The sequence below is a fragment of the Barbus barbus genome (assembly GCF_936440315.1).
Source record: "Barbus barbus genome assembly, chromosome: 19".
NCBI lineage: Eukaryota > Metazoa > Chordata > Actinopteri > Cypriniformes > Cyprinidae > Barbus > Barbus barbus.
The window spans coordinates 1,054,015-1,075,418 of NC_136747.1; the positions used below are offsets into that span (position 1 = coordinate 1,054,015).

A 21,404-nucleotide genomic window follows, 5' to 3' on the forward strand; every position below is an offset into this window, starting at 1 on the left:
TCTTCAGGCCCTCCTCATCTCCAGCTCTAAAGGCAGCGTTCCGAGCCTTCAGAAGTCTGTAAACCTCCCCTGTCATCCACGGCTTCTGGTTGGCCCTGACAATGATGGACTTTTTGACCGTTACATCATCAATGCACTTGGTGATGTAGGCAGTGACAGTCTCCGAGTACTCTTGGAGGTCTGTAGTGTTGTTGTGTGTTGCAGCCTGTTTAAACATATTCCAGTCAGTGGTGTCAAAACAGTCTTGAAGTGCCTCTGACGACCCTTCCGACCACACTTGAATCTGTTTGTGTATTGGTTTGATGACTTTAACGAGCGGTCTGTATGCAGGCATTAGCATGACAGTGATGTGGTCTGAGGCTCCGAGGTGGGGGAGGGGGAGGGCCTTGTAGGCTCCTCTCTGGGTGGTGTAAACAAAGTTCAGAGTATTTTTTCCCCTTGTTGGAAAGTCTATGTGTTAATGTATTTTTGGGAACACACTCCTTAAGTCTGCGTGGTTGAAATCCCCAGCCAAGATGAGAAAAGCATCTGGATGGGCTGTCTGCTGCTCACTGGTGTGCTGGTACAGATCATTTAGTGCCTCACTCCTGTTGCTGTTGTTGGAGCTGGGAGGGATGTATACAGCAACGAGCAGTATAGCTGTATATTCTCTCGGTAGATAGAACGGTCGGCACTTAATAATCATAAACTCCACCAAGGGTGAGTAGTGTTTGCAGACCACAACAGCGTCGCGGCACCATGCATCATTGATGTAAACACAAAGCCCGCCGCCGCAGATCTTACCTCCCTCGACGAGAGCTCTGTCAGCTCGATAGCATGTTAGCTGGTCGAGCTGTATGGCACAGTCCGGTACGCTGTTGTTAAGCCATGTTTCCGTAAACACAAAAACACAACAGTCTCTTACAGTCCTCTGAGTAGAGCGAAGTAGTCGGATGTAGTCCAGTTTATTGTCCAAAGAGCGTACGTTCGCCATACGATGGTGGGGATAGCTGGCTTGTGTGGGTTGGCCACTAGCCTAGCTCGGATACCTCCATGCTTACCCCTCTTCTGCTTCCTCTCACGCCGCTTGTAGCGCCTCCGCTGTGGGCGAGGTGCAGTAGTGGGGGTCGGTGGTGGAGTAGGCTTTCGGAGCAGTCCGAAGTCCCGCAGCTCTTCGGCGTGTGCTGAGTTTAACTCTAAAAATGTGATTCTGCCGACATTGAGCAGAAACTCACGACTTTATGCGCGCTTAAAGACAGGTAGACGAGACGATGTACAAAAACATTGCGAATTACAAGACAAAAAACACGAAAACACCGTTCTGTCGGGAGAGAGAGAAGCCGCTGCGTCTGTGCGCGCCGCCATTTTATAGAAATATCTTGGGACTGAGCTGGCACTGTGAGTCAGACAACATAGGATTTAAACACAGACCTGTTAACTATGGAGCTCTGACAATACGGAGCATATATTGTGTGTTAGCAAGTTAGTATGATCCCCTTGGTGTCATTCTTCCCTTTACCACTCGTGCGAAGGTGATCCTTCCTGAGGACCTTCAATGAGCATGGAAAGTATAGGAAACTGAGCTTTGGTATTTACCTCGTGTAGTACTCCCTAGATGCTACACCTCATCCAGCATGGACCACCCTCCCTGAGGTCACTCAAGAGATGCACATCTTCACTGATGCTTCAGAGAAAGCATATGGGGCAGTTGCTTACCTTCGCTCCGAAGATCCTAGTGGGAGAGTACACCTTTCCTTTCTCCTGTGTTGCCCCACGTAAGCAGTGCTCCATACCAGTGTTAATTTTGACAGCAAATTTTGATTTAGTTTTAGTCATAGTCTTTTAACTAAAATACCATTTAGTTTTAGTCATATTTTAGTCATTTTAATTGTTTTTAGTTTTAGTCTAGTTTTAGTTGACTAAATATCATAACATTTTAGTCGAATAAATCTACAGTAAATTTATTTGGCTAAAAATCTAATTGTCACGAATCCTGGCCATGAACTTCCATTACTCACCACCAGAGGTCACTCGCTCACCACATGAACTCTTGCACTACACTAACTGTTGCACACCACCTCAGACTACAATTCCCATCATGCCTCATACCTGGGACTGATTGCACTCCACACCTGCACCTCATTAACACACACACATATAAGCCATTCACACACAGCACCTCATTGCGAAGTCTTGATTTGCCCCGGCTGTCACTACTGAACGCTACTACCCGTTTTTTGTTTTGTACCTCTTGACCTTGGACTGTTTACCTTGCTGATTGTTCGCTACCTGCCCCGACCCGGATTGTTTATTGGACTCTGATTCTTGATGCCTGCCTCGACTCTCTGCCTGACTCTCGACTCTGTCTCTGCCTTGCCTCTATTGCTCTGTTTGCTGGTATTTGACTCCGCCTGTTTGACCATTCTTAATAAAAGCTGCAAATGGATCCAAACCAGTCTGATCCTTCACGACACTAATGGGTTTAGTTATAGTGCATTTATTAAGCATTTCTCTAAAATTTCCAAACTCATTATATAGGTTTGATATTAAGGTTTTATCATGATAGACAACAATTTAACTGCGGTGACACACAACATGCCTTTATGTTAAAATTAAATAAAACCAATTCTCATAAAGAACAAGAACATGGTCTTCTTTTTAATGAAATACCAATGTTATATAGGATAATTATGCATTCTTTATAGCAACTTGTTTACCATATTCTTCATTCTTTCAAGCAGTTTTTATTCATTGACAAATGTCAATAGATTTTCGTCATAATTTTTGTCATTCAAAAAAAGTTTTTGTTCATCATCATCTCATTGTCGTCAGTGAAATGTCATTGAGGAAAATTATGATGAAAATTGTCAACAAAATTAACACTGCTTCATACCTTGACTTGAGTTGTGTGCCACTCTTGTAGGAGCGCAGTTGTAGGCCACCCTTAGCAGCAACAACTGCAATAAAGCATTTGCGATAACTTGCAATGAGTCTGTTACAGCGCTGTGGAGGAATTTTGGCCCACTCATCTTGCCAGAATTGTTGTAATTCAGCCACATTGGAGGGTTTTCGAGCATGAACCGCCTTTTTAAGGTCATGCCACAGCATCTCAATAGGATTCAGGTCAGGACTTTGACTAGGCCACTCCAAAGTCTTCATTTTGTTTTTCTTCAGCCATTCAGAGGTGGATTTGCTGGTGTGTTTTGGGTCATTGTCCTGCTGCAGACCCCAAGTTCGCTTCAGCTTGAGGTCACGAACAGATGGCCGGACATTGCCCTTCAGGATTTTTTGGTAGACAGCTGAATTCATGGTTCCATTTATCACAGCAAGTCTTCCAGGTCCTGAAGCAGCAAAACAGCCCCAGACCATCTCACTACCACCACTATATTTTACTGCTGGTATGATGTTCTTTTTCTGAAATGCTGTGTTACTTTTATGGCAGATGTAATGGGACACACACCTTCCAAAAAGTTCAACTTTTGTCTCGTCAGTCCACAGAGTATTTTCCCAAAAGTCTTGGAGATCATCAAGATGTTTTCTGGAAAAACTGAGACGAGCTGAGATGAGATGTTCTTTTTGCTCAGCAGCGGTTTTCGTCTTGGAACTCTTTTTTACACAGGACCATGTGGGTTTGGATTTAGTTTTCCCTTCATAAAAAACTCTTCATTTAAAAACTGCATGTGGTCTGTCAAATCCCTCTCAGGACACAAGGAGCGCGGAGACAAGGAGATTCCAAATTGAGTTCTTTATTTTAATCCACAGACAAATGAGGAGCTTGGGGAGAGACGAACATTGACGACATTCAGACCGAACACAGAGGCAGGGAAACACAGGGCTTATGAACATGGGGAAATCACAGAGGAAGAACAGGAACAGGTGCGGACTAAATCAAACGGGGCTTGGGACTAATTAATTAATGATCATAGGGAGCGAGGACAGGAACAGGAAGGCAAAATAGAGACACGAGAGGAGGGGAAAACAAGACACAGGACTGACATAACGCCCCCCTCCGGAAGGCGTGAAGTCCTCACGCCAAACACCATCTAATGGGGAGGGGGGGTGGACGCTCTGGAGGCCTCCAGGGATCAGGGGGCAGGGCTACTGGCCTCCAGAGCAGGGGCCCGTTCCCGGAGCCATGGTGGGACACAAGACACAAGAGGCCATGGCGGATCAGGGGACTCGGGAGGCCATGGTGGGTCAGGAGACTCAGGCGGCCATGGCGGGTCAGGAGGCTCGGGCGGCCATGGCGGATCCGGGGATTCGGGAGGCCATGGCAGGTCAGGAGACTCAGGAGGCCATGGTGGATCAGGGGACTCAGGAGGCCATGGCGTGACTGGAGACTCGGGAGGCCACGGCCTTATTTTTTCGGGCCGCCAGAGGGGTTCTGTGGCCTTGGGGCTTGACACTTGGGGGCGCTCTTGAAGCGCAGACACTTGGGGATGCTCTTGTAGCGCAGACACTTGGGGGCGCTCTTGAGGAGCTTAGCTGGACGGGACCAGTGGAGACGCAGGAGAGCTGGACGGCACCAGCGGAGATGCAGGAGAGGCTGTACATACACATGTAGTTGTTTTTTTGGTGTTTGGCTTAGTGTTATGTTAGAAGCATTAATATACTTATACCTTTTGTTGTTTTAATATTTTGAATTGCTTTTAGCTTATTTTTTGTTTTCATTTAAATGTTTAGTATTGAAATGTTGTTGTATGCATTTTTCAATTTTATTTAATTTCTTTATTTTCTTAAATGTGTGTATATAGTATTTACAGAGTTTTGACTTTTAGTTTTAGTTACTTTTATTATTTGTATGTTGCTTTGGATAGAAGTGTCTGCTAAATGACTAAAAGTAAAGTAAAGTAAAAGTAATTAACTAACAGTAGAGGTGGAACAGTTCAACTTTTACAGGGTTCGGTTTGTATCACGGTTTTAGAGTCACGGTTTTGGTACAGTTTAGGGAAAAACGTCTCAGGTTACGTATGTAACCATGGTTCCCTGAAGGGAACGAGACGCTGCGTCGAAACGCATATGGGAACGCCTTCAGCGTGACCAGGCTTTGAATATGATGTGTAATCAGTCAAACAAGGGCGAGGCGTCACGGGCGGGGTGACGTCACGACCAGGAAGCATATAAGCACGTGCGGCGGAGCCGGCTTCAGCTTCAAGTCATGAAGCAAGCGCTGGCAGGGATGCCGGAAGTGTGGCAACGCGACACAGCGTCTCGTTCCCTTCAGGGAACCATGGTTACATACGTAACCTGAGACGTTCCCTTCCAGGAACTTCGAGCTGCGTCGAAACGCATATGGGAACGAGATACCAACACCGCCAGACTGACAAGTCCCTGCCTGGTGTCAGGACGAAAGGACAGAGGAGCCGGGAGTGGCTCGGATGTCGAGGTCATAGAACCTAACGAAAGTCAGGGGCGTGGACCACCCAGCTGCGTTGCAGATGTCCTGCATGGAACACCTGCCCAGAAGGCCTTGGAGGCCGCCACACCTCGGGTTGAGTGCGCTCTGACTCCCACCGGCGGGGGGAGCTCAGAGGCCTCGTATGCCAAAGCCATGGCACCCACAATCCACCTACTAAGAGGAGGGCTTCGTAGCAGGAAGACCCCTCCTAGGCGGACCATAGCACACGGGCAGCTGGTCCGACATTCTCCACAGGGAGGACCTGTGGATGTATGCGTCTAGTGCTCGCACTGGACACATACGGTTGTGCTTCTCCTGGTCTGGCTCCCCGAAGGGAGGAGGACAGAAGGCCTGCAGTACGACCGGCTGTGGAACGACCGATGGGACCTTCGGAACATACCCCACGCGGGGGTAGAGGAATACTTTCGCCGAACCGGGCGCAAAGTGAATAGAGGCCGTAGTCAGGGCCTGAAGGTCACTCACCCTCCTCAGAGAGGTGATAGCCAATAAGAAAACGGTCTTGATAGTGAGGAGTTTCTCAGTTATCTCCTGAATGGGCTCGAAAGGTGCAATGCACAGAGCCTCCAGAACCACAGCCAGGTCCCACGTAGGGACGCGAGATCATACCGGAGGCCTCAGCCTCAGCGCACCGCGGAGGAAACGTGTAACTAGGGGGTGTCTACCCACTGACTGGCCAGCAATAAGGGCGTGGTATGACGAAATAGCTGCCAAGTAGACCTTAACAGTGGAATGGGTTACCCCTGCGGAGAAACGGGCCTGCAGGAACTCCAGTACTGCACCAACTGGGCAGTTGACTGGGTCGAGCATGGTGGTCCCCGCACCAAGAAGTAAAGAGCCTCCACTTCAAGGCGTACAGTTTCCTCGTTGAGGGAGCTCTGGATTGGAGGATGGTCTTGACAACCTCGGTTGACAGACCGGAAGCTCTGAGTTGTGCCCCCTCAGGGGCCACACCCACAGCTTCCATAACTCCGGGTGAGGGTGCACCTCGGTGCCCCCGGCATGTGAGAGGAGGTCCCTCCTAACAGGCACTTCCCACGGAGTGCCGTCGAGGAGAGATATCAGGTCCGAGACATACTCGGCCCGGCCAGAACGGCGCTACCAACGGTAGACTGACCTCGTCCCGGCGCACTCTCGCCAGAACTCCCGGGAGCAGAGCGATCAGGGGGAAGGCGTACAGACGGAGCCTCGGCCATGTCTGTACCATACCGTCCAGTCCCGGAGGAGCTGGAGGAACCAGAGGGGACATTGCGCTGACTCTCGAGTGGCGAAGAGGTCCACCTGTGCCTGGCCGAAAACCTTCCACATCTGCTTCACCCCTCAGGGATACCCCGGGCCTCGGCCCCTGTCTCGACAGGACGCCTGCTCCCACATAAAGATGCCCAGGAATGTGCACAGCTCTCAGTCATAGGAGCTTGCTCTGGGACCTCACAAGGATCTGGTGTGCCAGCTTATACAAGGGGCGCGACCACAGACCTCCTTGGTGGTTGATGTAAGAGACCACTGCCGTGCTGTCGGTGCGCACCAGCACGTGGTGATCTCTTAGGTCTGGGAGGAAGTGCTTGAGCGCACGGAACACAGCTAGGATCTCTAGCTGGTTGATATGCCATGTCAGGTGGCGACCACTCCACAGGGGGCAGGGTGGCCACTCATGACCGCACCCCAACCGGTGAGGGAAGCGTCTGTCGCTAGCGAGACGCGGCGACAAGGAGCTCCCAGCACCGGGCCCCGGGACAAGAACCAAGGGTTCCTCCACATGTCTAAGGCACGGACAGCGGCGTGACACTTTGACAGCGCGGAGTGAGTCTCCCCTCAGGGAGACCCCCTTGGTCTTGAGCCACCACTGTAGGGGCCTCATGTACAGCAGGCCAGAAGGAATCACGCTGGACGCAGCTGCCATGAGCCCAAGCAGTCTCTGAAACTGCTTGACGGTGAATGGCTGGCCTTCTCACACTCTCTCGACTGCCGTGAGGATCGACTCGATCCGAGCAGGGGTCAAACGAGCCTGCATCGTGGTCGAATCCCACACTACACCTGGATAAGTGGTTCTCTGAGCTGGAGAAAGCACACTTTCCTTGGCGTTTAGTCTTAACCCCCCCCCCAAATCTTTCATGTGGGCGAGAACGACACCTCGATGCCGAATCGCCGCCCGCTCTAATTGAGTGAGGATCGACCAATTGTCGATATAATTGAGTATGCGGATGCCCTGCAGTCGCAACGGGACCAGTGCCGCATCCACACACTTGGTGAAAGTGCGGGGTGAGAGTGCTAGGCCGAGGGGAAGAACCCGATACTGATATGCTTTGCCCCCGAAAGCGAACCTCAGGAACTCCCTGTGAGAGGGAAGGATGGGTACATGGAAATAGACATATTTGAGGTCTGTCGTGACAAATCAGTCCTCGGACCTGATTTGAGACACGATCTGCCTGACAGTGAGCATCTTGAACTTCAGCTTTCTGGCTGAGTGGTTCAGAAGACTCAAATCCAGTATGGGCCTCAGCCCCCATCCTTCTTTGGAACAATGAAGTACAGGCTGTAGCAGCCGGCGTGGACTTCGTGAGGAGGAACTAACTCGATGGCTTCCTTCCTCAACAAAGTATCGACTTCCTGTTCCAAGACCAGAGCCTGCTCGGGGCGGACCGTAGTCACACAGACCCCGTTGAACAGCGGAGGTGGCCCATTGGACTGGATGGAATAGCCAGCCTCTACCGTCCGCAGGACCCAAAGAGACACATTCGGCAGTCGCTGCCAGGCTGCCAAACGATCTACTAAGGGAATCAGTCTCTCGAGACTGACCTCTGGTGTTAGAGGACCGGCCAGACCGCTGCCTCGCTGCGGCGCACCGGCAGGAGACGCGTAATCTGGCGGCTGAGGCGAGTTTCTCAGGTCCGCTGAAATCACAGGCGGAAGAACCTGAGAGTAATACTTGCTGGGACCTGCTGTGCCCTGGAACTGCAGGGTTGACAGACAAATCCCCGGAGGGCACCGAGGGGAGACGGTCACCGTGTGCCGCGGTGTAAGCCGCTCTACCCCAGTAGGGGTCGTCCTCCGTAGTCCTGGGGCTCACCCGTCAGGACCTCTGAACGAACCAGACCGTGCAAGGCAGGACCCAAAGAGACACATTCAGCAGCTTGCTGCCCAATGATCTTCTAAGGGAATCAGTCTCTCGAGACTGACCTCTGGGTTCAGAGAAGCGGCCAGACCGCTGTCTCGATGCGGCGCACCGGAATGAGACGCGTAATCTGGCGGCTGAGGCGAGTTTCTCGGCTCCGCGCTGCCGGGCGGACAAACCTGAGAAATATACTCGCTGGGACCGGCTGTGCCCTGGAACAGCGGCAGGGTCAGCAGACAAGTCCCTGGAGGGCACCGAGGTGAAGTGGTCACCGAGTGCCGCGGTGCAAGCCACTCCACCCCAGTAGGGGTCACCCTCCGCGGTCCTGGGGCTCGCCCGTCAGGACCTTTTGCGCGAGGAGCTGGTATGCGGAGGAGGCTGCGCCCGCCCAGCAGCCACCTGAGTTTAGAGAGCGCGCATACCCTCTGGAGCTGGTATGCGGAGGAGGCTGCGCCCGCCCAGCAGCCACCTGAGTTTAGAGAGCGCGCATACCCTCTGGAGCTGGTATGCGGAGGAGGCTGCGCCCGCCCAGCAGCCACCTGAGTTTAGAGAGCGCGCATACCCTCTGCCCACCAAAGATGTTGTAAGCAGAGCAGGAGCCTTCAAAGGCGATGCCGTAGAGGGAGACAGATAGTTCGCAAGCGTCTGTTCAACCCGCGGCATCGCCGCATACCCGCGCTCATTCAGTTCCCGCGGGAACGAATGGCCGGGACGAAAAGATTTCACCCGCGATCTCGACACCTCGGTGAGGAGATCGGGGAAAACGGAAGGCTCCTGTGTAGAAGTAGCTCTCTGGGGCGAGAGAGGCGGCGAAACCTCGTCAACGCTCGTCACATCAACCTCCTCGGAGGAAGAGAGACGAAGCGTTGAGCCCTCGTCTCGGGGGGAAGAGGGAAGGAGATAAGGACATGCCCGTCTCACACTCGCCAGCCAGATCAGCCTGCGAGCCCCACGAGTGCAGCCGCCGCTCTGCCTCGGCAGCAGCGGGACCGGCACTGCGTGGGGAGCTCGCGAAGGCTCCCTTCTCGAAGAGAGCCCTCCGGGTGCGGAGACCGATTCTGCGTGCTCCGCACCCAGGCAGACCACGCACAAATCGTGTGTGTCCTCGCTCGTGATATAGCGAGGGCAAGGATGCACACACGACTCAAAACGTGGTCTAAAAGCTTCACCCCTGAGCTTGGCTTTGGCATGATACTGAATGCTTTCCACTTAAAACTAGGACAAACAACAGTAAATAAGACTGACACACACAGAGCGCTTCGCTGAATGACAAAAAGCTGAAGCCGGCTCCGCCGCACGTGCTTATATGCTTCCTGGTCGTGACGTCACCCCGCCCGTGACGCCACGCCCTTGTTTGACTGATTACACATCATATTCAGAGCCTGGTCACGCTGAAGGCGTCCCCATATGCGTTTCGACGCAGCTCGAAGTTCCTGGAAGGGAACTAGGCTATACTGTCAAATAAAAATAAAGAAAATAAGAATAATCTATCTAACTACAAGCATCAGCACAATTAAATACAACAGAGTGAAGATACAAATAAAATAAACATTGATTTTCAGGGATTTTTTTAGGTAGGTCTAGCATTAGTTTTTAGGTACAGAAATTGAATAAAGTAATCAAATGTAAAGCTGTTGCATATTTGACTGTATAAATTAAAGATGAATCTTTATTAAAGTTAAAAAAGCGATTCAATCAAGAGCATGAGTGATTTTTTTGTTGTTGCTGTTTGATTAATATTAAGAAAGTACTGTCACTTTAAGAGAATGCACTCTTACTGTATGTTCAGCTGGCTATGTTTGTTATAGGATACTGATAGGATACTGCACTTCTGATGAGTGCACGCACAAATCTTCTCATCCTCTGGCTCTTACATGTTTAAACTGGCAAAGCTTAAATGAGTTTAGTTTAAACACAGATATCAACGTGTGCTGTTCAGGTCTCACCTGTGCACGCGCGCTATCAGCACCCGGGTGATGACGGAATAAATGCTCATATTCCAACATACAGCATTGAACATGAGTGAATGGTTTGTCCACTTTTTTTTTTTCATCGCTGTTGTTGTAATATACTGGGAAGCCAGAATGCGCATCCATCAACAGAAGCATATATTATCTGAACCCTGTTTTTTTTTACATGTTATTTATAACAAACCATATTGCAGATGTGTTGTCAGATTTAAGTTCAACCGCGGTCCTAGCGCATGTCGAACCGTGTGTGGAAGTGAACTAACAGACATGAATCCTAAAAACTAATAATGTCAGACCAAATCATGACTTTTCACTTTACACCTACCTCTGACTAGGCGTAAGATTTAGTGTGAGATAATAATAATAATAATAATAATAATAATAATACATTTTATTTGAAGGTGCCTTTCTCGGCACTCAAGGACACCGTACAAAGATACATAATACATTTAAAACAGCGCAGAATAAGAAATATAGAAAATAAAACAATATTAAGAACAATTAAAAGAGGCAGAGCATGTTACAGTACATTAGATATGATAAGCAGTTTTAAACAGATGCGTTTTAAGTTGAAGTTTAAAGTGAGAGAACGAATCAATGTTTCTGAGTTGTGGTGGTAGTGCGTTCCAGAGTCGGGGAGCAGATTGACTGAAAGCTCTGCTCCCCATAGTGGTGAGACGGGCACGGGGGACAGAGAGGTGTATGGAGGAGGATGACCTGAGTAAGCGGGAGGTGGTTGTAACCTGGAGGAGATCAGACAGATATGGGGGGGACAGGTTGTGAATGGCTTTGAATGTTAATAAAAGAACTTTGAAATGGATACGAAACTGAACCGGAAGCCAGTGAAGCTGTTGAAGAACAGGGGTGATGTGATGAATGAAAGGTGTTTGTGTTATTATGCGAGCAGCTGAATTCTGGACCAATTGAAGTTTATGAAGGGATTTGTGAGGGAGACCGAACAGGAGAGAGTTGCAGTAGTCAAGACGTGAAGTGACGAGGCTGTGGACAAGGATGCAGGCTGTGTGGGGGGTAAGGGAGGGGCGGAGACGATTAATATTTCTTAGGTGGAAATAGGCAGACCGGGTAATATTATTGATGTGAGATTGAAAAGGTAATGTGGTGTAAAGGATGACACCCAGACTCTTAACCTGAGGGGAGGGTGAAACGGAGGAACTATCAATAGTGAGAGAAAAGCCGTTGGATTTAGATAAAGTAGATTTAGTGCCAATGAGGAGAACCTCGGTTTTATTGCTATTTAATTTGAGAAAATTCTGTGTAAACCAAATTTTTATTTCTGAGATGCAGCCAGTAAGGGATGTGGGTGGGAGAGTAGATGAGGGTTTGGTCGAAAGGTAGAGCTGGGTGTCATCAGCATAACAGTGAAACTGAATGTTAAATTTACGGAAAATACTACCCAGGGGAAGGAGGTAAATGATAAAGAGCAGGGGCCCCAGGACAGAGCCCTGGGGAACACCTGAAGTAACATTGAAGGGACTGGATTTAAAAGATTTAAATTGAACAAACTGAGTGCGGCCAGAGAGATAGGAAGTGAACCAGTCTAAGGGAGTGTGAGTGATACCAATGGCAGATAACCTGTTGAGGAGGGTGGTGTGACAAATGGTATCAAAAGCTGAGGTTAGGTCGAGGAGAATGAGAATGGTGAGGAGTCCAGAATCAGCTGCCATAAGGAGGTCATTGGTGATTTTGATAAGTGCTGTTTCAGTGCTGTGAAGTGGACGAAAACCAGACTGGAACTGTTCATACAGGTTATTTTCGGATAAATGAGAATGAAGTTGAGAGGCAACTGTTTTTTCAAATATTTTGGAAATGAATGGTAAATTTGAGATCGGATGGAAATTATTGTAATCAAAGGGGTTGGCACCCACTTTTTTCAAAGTTGGAGTAATGGAAGCAATTTTAAATTATGTTGGAACAATTCCAGTGGTGAGAGAGGAGTGGATGATAGCAGAAATGTAGGGAACCAGGGATGGGAGACAAGTTTTGACAAGTTGTGTGGGGAAGGGGTCAAGTTGGCAAGTAGAAGCCTTAGATTTCCTGATCAGTTCAGTGATTTCAGAGATAGCTGGGAGGTGGAAGGAAGAGAATGAATGTGTGGATGGATAAAAATCATCTGAGATGCTGTAATGAGGAATATGTCCACGATTCTGGTGAATATTTTTTATTTTTTCAGTGAAAAACAACATAATGGAATTGCAAAATTTGGTTGTATGCAAGTGAGGGAGAAAAGAGTCCTGAGGTTGAGTGATATTGTTAAGTATGGAAAACAGTGACTTTGAGTTTCCTTTGTTAGCAGAGATTATACTGGAGTAGTAGTGACTTTTAGTGCGAGCAATGGAATCCTTGTATTGTAAGATGTGATTATTATACATTTCTTTGTGAATAGTGAGACCAGTTTTCTTATAGAGACGTTCAAATTGCCGACCTTTGGCTTTCATGAGACGAAGATCGGTAGTGAACCAGGGGGCAGAAACAGAAAATGAAACGGATCTGGATTTTAACGGAGCAAGGGAATCAAGAATATTATGTAGTCTAGTGTTGTAATGAGAAACCAGATCATCGGGGGAGGATAAATTATGAGTGTTGGGGGGGCAGAAGGAGTGTAAACTTGAAGTGAGAGTGGCAGGATTGATATTCTTTATGTTCCGAAATTAAATAAAAATGTGTTTTTTTAAAAATGGAGAGAGTGAGTTTCACTGAAAATGAGATAAGATAATGGTCAGTTATGGGGAGTTCAGCAGGTGTTAAATCAGAAGGGGTTACACCAGAGCAGCAAATTAAGTTCAGGGTATGTCCTTTTGAGTGTGTAGGGAAAGTGATATGTTGCTGAAATCCAAAACTCTCTAAACAAGAGGAAAAGTCTTTAGTGAGGAGCAAATTAATATTGTCCATGTGGATATTAAAATCACCCAGCAGAATTATGTTTGATGAGAGAGAGGATAGATGAGTAAGAAAGACAGCAAAATCATTTAAAAATTCACTATTCGGTTTTGGGGGGCGGTAGACAGTAGCAATAATGGTTGGAGTGGGACCAGAAAGCTTGCAGACAACAGATTCAAACGTGCTTTCCACTTCTCGTGATAGATTATCGCGAGACCTCCTCCCCGGCCGGAACTACGTGGTTGACAGATGTAAACAAACCCACTAGGAGTGGATTCATTGAGCTGAGAAAAGTTGTTGGGCTGTTGCCATGTCTCGGTTAAACAAAGAAAGTCAAGCTTACGATCTGAAATGAGGTCCTGGATGAGATGTCCCTTATCTGTCAATGAGCGGATGTTGAGCAGAGCAAAGTTGAGTGCGATGTTGTCACAGGTGGTAGTGGTGCTAGCCGACGGAGCTAGGCGGGCAAACACACTATGGTCGACAGCCCGGTTGATGGATCGTGGGGGACGAGGAAAGCTGGACCAAATGGATTTTATTGCAGTTAAACTGTTGTGGTGGAAATTCCGGCGGGACCCTCGATGGATATATCTCGGGCGAGGCTGGAAGGCGATGTCCGGATGAAGGTGGAGAGCCGCAGGCGCAGGTCCAGGCAAGTGACAGCGCAGCCGGAGAAGATCAATGGCCAAATACTGGAACAAGCCCATCACTAACAGGTGAACAGGCAATAGAAAGATGGTGCAACGTGTATAAATTCTACGCATGACTTAAAGCGCATTTTACGTCCAGCCTAGTCTTACAACCGGGTGTACGTCCAGCTGGTGCAACCAGCCCCTGGACTGATCCCAGTATAAACTGATGCACTGTCTGTGGAAACTATGTCCACAGCTGATAGAGACCGGATCTTTCAGACCCTTTTCACAAACTCCCCATCTGTCCCTCTCACCACTGCTGAGTCAAATGAAATGTTTTTTTTTTTTTCCTAGCACCGGCCCACCCTTGCACCATTATTTAAACCCAGAATATACTGAGATGCTCAACACATGCATGCTAGAAAGATTCATCCTTATCTAGTGCTTGGACTTTTTCACTGAAATTGTCTTTGTACTTATTTAAATAAGAGTTATAATGTATACCTTGGGCTTTAAGACTGAAATGATATATTACAGCAAAATCTGTTCTCTAGCAGGTCTGTGCACATGGGATGATTTCCCCATGGAATAACTTTTTAGGGTTAGATTCTTATAGGCTATTTACATGTTTGTACAATGAAATTCTGCATGTGATTTACTGACAATGCACACATTAAAGACAGAAGCAGCCAGATCATTTCCTTTTTCACGACCAGTGCAATCTACCAAGAGCAGTGCAAATTACCGCCTGCGTTAATGTCCCCCTGTAGTTTTTTTTATGTCATTTATTTGTCTATGTACTGTTTTGTAATTTGCTTTTAGACAAACCATGTGCCAGTCCATTAATCAACACCATTGCTGAGTATTTTCTCCTTAAACTGTAGTTTCCCAATGGCAGTCCCAGAAACACAGTTTGAAACAGCCCTCGGTTTTCTACGTTACAAAAAAAACTAAAACAATAATGTCAACGGATAGATTCCTATCATTAGCATATCCCTCCATTTATACAAACGCTGTGCGCATAGAGATAATAGCATAGAGATTGCATGCAAAATATACCAATAGGATTACCAGCACAAAACCAAAAATAAAATAGCACAAAAAAACCATGAAGTCATGGTTTAACGTGAATTTAGAACCACTAACTTGAATAATAGCCCGCAGCAACAGTGTAAAAGTAGCCGGAGTCAGACCCACCTCTCCCACATCGGTGTCTGCTCTTCACATGTGATGCTCGCAGGTGAGAATTAAGAATCACAAACTTGGCTGCATTCGTGTCTTCGAGGCATGTTGAGGACACCGCATCATCAATAAGTAACTTTAACGACTTTACAGGCTGCACTGTATCCGCTAGTAAAAACATAGTTGTATCTGTCATTATCTGTCTGATCAGGAGGCCCTGGCTGGTGTGACTGAGTGGAGGCTGGGCTAATTTGCATATGTTTCGCATTTAGTAAATGAGGCAAGGGTGTAGAGTTACATTAAGCTATTTTAAGGCATGAGAAAATAATTTTGACAAGAAAAAACATTTAAATATTTAATTTTGATGATCAAAGATGAGTTTTAAGGGGTACAATTTTTGACTACAGGGGGACTTTAACCCCTTTGCTGTCACCCCTAAGATTCCTAAGATTGGGAAGTCTGCGTTTGTTTCTCCTTTCTTCAAAAGGGGGAACCTTTTGCAGCTGAACAATTATAGATCAATATCTAAACTGTGATTTATCCAAGCTTTTAGAGAAATAATTAAATGAGCAATTAAAATCTTTTCTGGAAATAAATACTATTTTTCTCCTTTTCAATCTGCATTCAGAAAGCAGCATAGTACTGTTACTGCTGCTATGAAAGTATTTAGTGATATTATTGATGCCTTAAATTGCAAAAAAGTTTGTTCAGCTCTTTTCCTTGACTTATCAAAGGCTTTTGACACAGTTGATCATGGCATACTCTTAAATACACTCTCCATTGTTGGTCTTTCTGAAAATGCTATTAAATGGTTTGCCAACTATTTATCAGGGAGAACACAGTGTGTGTTTTTAAAAGATTGTGTTTCATCTATTTTGTCACTTTCCAAAGGTGTTCATCAGGGCTCTGTTCTGGGACCTATTTTATTTTCCTTGTATATAAATAATTTATGTGATAACATTCCAAATGCTAAGTATCATCTGTATGCAGACGACACTGCTATTTACTACTGTGCTCCATCAGCCTCACAAGCACTTCAGTTTTTACAGTCAGCATTTGATATTGTTCAGTTCTGTTTATGTCAACTTAAGCTGCTCTTAAACACAGATAAAACTAGTTTAATTATTTTTTTTTATTCTAAAGTTGTACCAAGTAATCTCCCTGACATTATATCCTTCCAGGGAACAAAAATAGAATATGTTGTAAGTTACCTGGGCATCCTATTTGAAAGTCAGTAAATTTTTAAGCTACATATTGATAAATTAATCTCAAAATGTAAGATTAAATTGAGGTTTTACTATAGAAGTTGATTTTTGTTTTCTTTTATAGCAAGGAAATATTTGGTATCTGCTACCTTCTTACCACTCTTGGATTATGGTCATCTGTTGTATATGACTGCCCCAGGATATTATCTAAAAAAACTTGATCCTCTTTTTCATAGCCCTTTCTGTTTTATTACTGGTTGTAGTTATCAAACACATCATTGTACTTTAAATGAGAAGGCCAAGTTACCATCGTTGTATACCCGAAGAAGTTTCAATTGGTATTGTTTTATTTATAAGGCTTTGTGGTATAACTCCATCCTATTTGTCTCTGAGCTTTTCTAAATCAAAGGTACGCTACAAACTACGTTCCAATAATCAGTTACATAGACAGTCCCTCAAGTGCAAACAGAGCTCGGAAAAAAAGGGCTTTGGATATAATGCTACTTTGTCTTGGAATAATCTACAAAGCATTCTAAAGCTAACCGTGCTTCCATCATTACATGAATTTAAGCTACTTTTAACAAGCTGTGTGTTTTATCCTTTGGTGAATTGTTGTTGTGATCTTTGATTTGTGTTTTGTGTTATGATGTAAACTTGTATATGCTATGTTATTTGTTGCTGCTTTCTTGGCGAGGTCACTCTTGCAAAAGAGATTTTAATCTCAACAAGTTTTTTTTTAACCTGGTTAAATAAAGAAATCGGAACCCCCATTTTCAGCATGGAGACACAAATGACATATCCAAAATAAAAAAGTTGCTGTTCATGAGTCTTTCTGACTAGATACATAATCTACATATGTTCACAAAGCTGACACTTCAAAGTTTACTGTTTAAGAATCAGAATGACTGTTATGATAATGAAGATATATAAACTCAAACATGAAAACAAAACTAAAAATATTAAAAACATTTTTTTAAATGTTGCTGTGGTATATGATTTTAGAAACACACTGAAGCTAAAGCCAAACTTCTACTACTGCTTCATTTGAAATTTCAGGACATAATCTCTAAAATTGTGAATTTTATTAAACATTTTCTAAGACCATGTAGTGTATGTTTTTAGAGAAGGCTAATAAAAGGCTAATAAAATTGATTTATGGCCCCTGTAAACTCTCCTGTAAACTGTCTACTCATGTCTGGCTCGGCAAACTGCCACATTCATGATTCTATTGTTATTACACAACGAGCCATTCACACCTCGCCAGGTATGAGACATAATCCGCATTATTCCTTTATCATTATTCTTTTGTTTTTATTCAGCCATTATTAGCCTTTATTCTGGCATTTCAAGGTTTAACAAAATTAAAATGGGTATATAGAGAAAAAAAAATATCTGTGCCAGGGAAAATAAAAACATTGAATTAACCAAATTAAACTGACATAGTGCTTCATAGGTCTTTTTACTTTTCTGTTTCTAATATTGTACAAAGTAGTACTATATTGTTTTTGTTTTTTTAATAAAATGTTCACAATTTGTCTTAGCTTTAGCCCATTTCTTTACATGAATATGATATTTTCCAAGTAAAATAATTAGTTGTGTAAGAAAAGAAATTGTACTTTTAGAATCAATGGTATCTTGTACAAAAACAAATATGACATCATATATTCCTATTTGTATTAAAGTTCCAAACATCCTAGAAATGAAGTTAGAGACATCTACACAAAATAATATTAAGTATATTGAAAGAAAAGATGCGTTACAGATTCTTTAACAACACCACAAAAATCATTTACATATCCAGTTGTTACAGGGCGAACAAGATGTGAGACGTGCGGATCCATTTGCAAAGCTTTATTAAAAGGCAAGGTCACAAAACAAGCAAGGTTCATATAATGGCAAACGGGAACATCACAGCCAAGACAAAGAGTAATCCTAGGGCAAGCGTGGGTCGACGATCGACAAACAATATTTTTCTAGTGTTTATATTTAAGTTAGTATATATTTTACATAGCAAACCACTGTTAATAAGTATGCCTCAGTTTGTCAGTGTAGCATTAATAGATTGATCATGATTAATGTTTACTGTTTTGACCTTTGACCTTACAGGAATTGAAGAACACACGCGGCTGCTTATCCAGTGGAGAGTGGCTAATGAAGCCCTATCACTGGAAAGCCTAATGCTGCCATCAAAGGTTTTGAGTAAGTAAACAAATAATGTAAAATGTAATTTTATTCAGGTGCTGTTGACACTGAATGTAGTACATAATAACACTTAAAGCAAAGGTCTTACTGAATTATTTTTGTGCTTGATTTCTGTGCATTTATTGTGACAGAGCTTTTGTGGCAGAGCAGAAGCTTGAGGGCTAAATTTCTGCTCCTCAAGTAAAACGTAAATGGGAAAATCTAAAACAAAAATATAAAGATAAAAAAAAGGGTCACCCCAAAATTTGAATTCTTTCATGATTTGATCATGCTATTGTTTTTCATGTTATAATTGACTGTCTTGGTATTTTGCTTTTAAATTTAGTAGGATCTTAAATGTCCACAGACTGGTGAGGGTGGTGAGGTTACAGCAGCATCTTGGAGGTGGTATTCTGTCTTGGATGAGGCAATAGGGGGCAGACCTTCCATCACACCACCACTTTTTGCCTCATCCGGACCAGATGTTGCTGTAACCTCACCATCCTCGGTGAGGTCAACAGTGGAAAGAGTAGGGAGGAAGAGGAAAGACATAGAGGAGCTGATCCACGAGATGGAGGAGAGGGAAGCAGAAAAAGAAATGGAAGCAGTAGAAAGGGAGGAGAGGAGATGGAGAGAGATGATGGAAAGGGAGGAAAGAAGAGAAAGAAAGAGACGAGAGCAAGCGGAGAGATGTGAACGAGAGACCAGGGAAAGAGAAGAAAGAAGAGACCGAGAAATGAGAGAGAGAGGAAAGATGAGACAGGGAGACAAAGGAGAGAGAGGAGAGATTCCTTCAGCTTTTAGAGCTCATGGCCAAAAAGTAAAGAATATTAAACTACACTTTCTTTCCATTTATTTATGTTGATTGTCATTGTTTCATGCTGTTTTATCTAGTTTTGTTTTCAATGTTAGTTTCCAGGGATTTACAGTAGCTAGATTTTGTCAGTTGTAAAGTGCTTAATATGTGGCATTTAGTAACAACTATTTTAAAGCACTTATGTGTACACTGATTTTGTAGTAGTTTCCAGCTGTTTTTTATTTATTTATTAATTTTTTAAGCAAAATGCAGGAATATCTAAAAAATGAGAACAAGTGTCGCACTGTAGAGAAAACCCAGACCAGACCGTTTTAAAATGTATTCATTTTATTTTTTTTTCTACATGAATAAGAGCACAAAGCTTAAGACAAAGTCACTTGCTGGTGATTTGATCCGGATGTGGCATCCGTCTATTGCACCAGCTACCATGCGGAAAGCTTCACACCCAGCCAGCTGGGCAAAACCTGCCCCCACTTCCTCCAGGTCATCCGGGGTCAGTAAAGCGATCACTCTCCTCAAAATACAGATGACTGCCCTGCTGATTCTGTGCACGATGTCGTGCACCGTGGACTTTGGGATGTCAAAGGCCAGTGACACTACCCGATATGATGCTGCATGGGCCAGCCAGTACAGAAACACCAGCACCTCAATATCTTTCTCCCAGCCATGGTCAGAATCTGACTTCAAAGCAGCGATGAGGGACATGATGGACTGTCGTGAAAGCCGGAGGTTGGGACGAAGGCCAGATCCATCTTCAAAATATAATCAAAGAATCGGCACAGCAGCGTTCAGGTGGCGGGTGGTAGGGCTCACAGTCTGTAAATGTGTATATAGTTTTTTTTTTTTTTTTAGAATATGTATATTATCTATTTATATATTATCTATTTATTTGTATATATTTATGTATATATTGTATCTATTTATAATATTTATTTAGGCTATGCATATATTGTTTGTATTTATTCTCTCTCGCTCTCTCTCTATATATATGTGTATGCATTCATTCAAGTTTATTCATTGATTCATGTGTCTTTTGTTTGTCCTGTGTATTTTTATATGTATTCATTCATAACAATAAATTACTTTATTTCGTTGCTCCAAATCAGCCTTTGTCAGTCAGGGGCGTAGATTACGCGGGGGACGTGTCCCCCCCACTTTTTATAAAAAGTAAATTCGTCCCCGCACTTTTTCATTGGACAGTTGTGTTCTCGACATGTTGAGGTTTTAATGGAGCAATGTATATAAATGCAGAATGATTTAAAATTCAAAGAGACAAGATAATTTATACATGACGTTTACGTTTCCATGGCAATCAGTCAGTTTGTGAAGTCCCGACATGTCCAGGCTCACGCCCGCGGTCCCGCGCTGTATGCATCATTCATTAGAGGTCGAGATGAGTTCAACTCTTCACTCCTTTTTTAGGAAGAAGTCAAGCAGCGTAAGTTGGCATGTGGGATCCGAATAGTGTTGCACAATGTTGAGTGACTCTGTCTATTGCTCTTGTTGAATAATTAGCAAGTTTTGATGTTCATTATATGGAGAAATAAAAAGCTGCCTGGCCAAACATGCACTTATTTATTTTCTGTGTATTTTTTTACCGTAACTCTTTTGTAACGTCTTTTATTTTAACACGTATGTATGTTATCAGAACCCTTCAAATAAGAATAAAGATAATGTTGAACTGAGATTTTACCGCGTTTGCAGCATTGTGACACTCTGCCAATTCTACATGATGTATTTCAATCAAGTATAGCACTGATCTGATACAGGACCGATCTTCATTTAGGTCTGCTCTGTCATTATTGCACTAATTTGACGTTTTTATGTGTTGTCCAGAATGAAGAAGAAACAGTCAGCCTAGGTTTGTTAGGACAGAATTAGGACGACATACAGTGACAGGTGAGAAGAGTGGCTTTTAACACCTGGCTGTTTTTACATTGTATAACGTCTATAATACACAAGCGTTTGTAGGATTATATATGGACCAATCATAGAAAACACATAATTAGTCA

General features: G+C 44.5%; 1 protein-coding gene across 1 annotated transcript in view; it reads right to left on the reverse strand.

Annotated features, from left to right (window-relative positions):
- LOC306885354 (CMP-N-acetylneuraminate-beta-galactosamide-alpha-2,3-sialyltransferase 1-like) overlaps nt 1–15,394 on the reverse strand; it is a 64,642-nt gene extending 49,248 nt beyond the window's left edge. Inside the window, exon 1 of the mRNA XM_079441809.1 lies at nt 15,205–15,394. Coding sequence (XP_079297935.1) covers nt 15,205–15,215 — 11 coding nt within the window. The 5' untranslated portion in view covers nt 15,216–15,394. The remainder of the gene's footprint in view (nt 1–15,204) is intronic.
- Between the last annotated feature and the right edge of the window lie 6,010 nt (nt 15,395–21,404).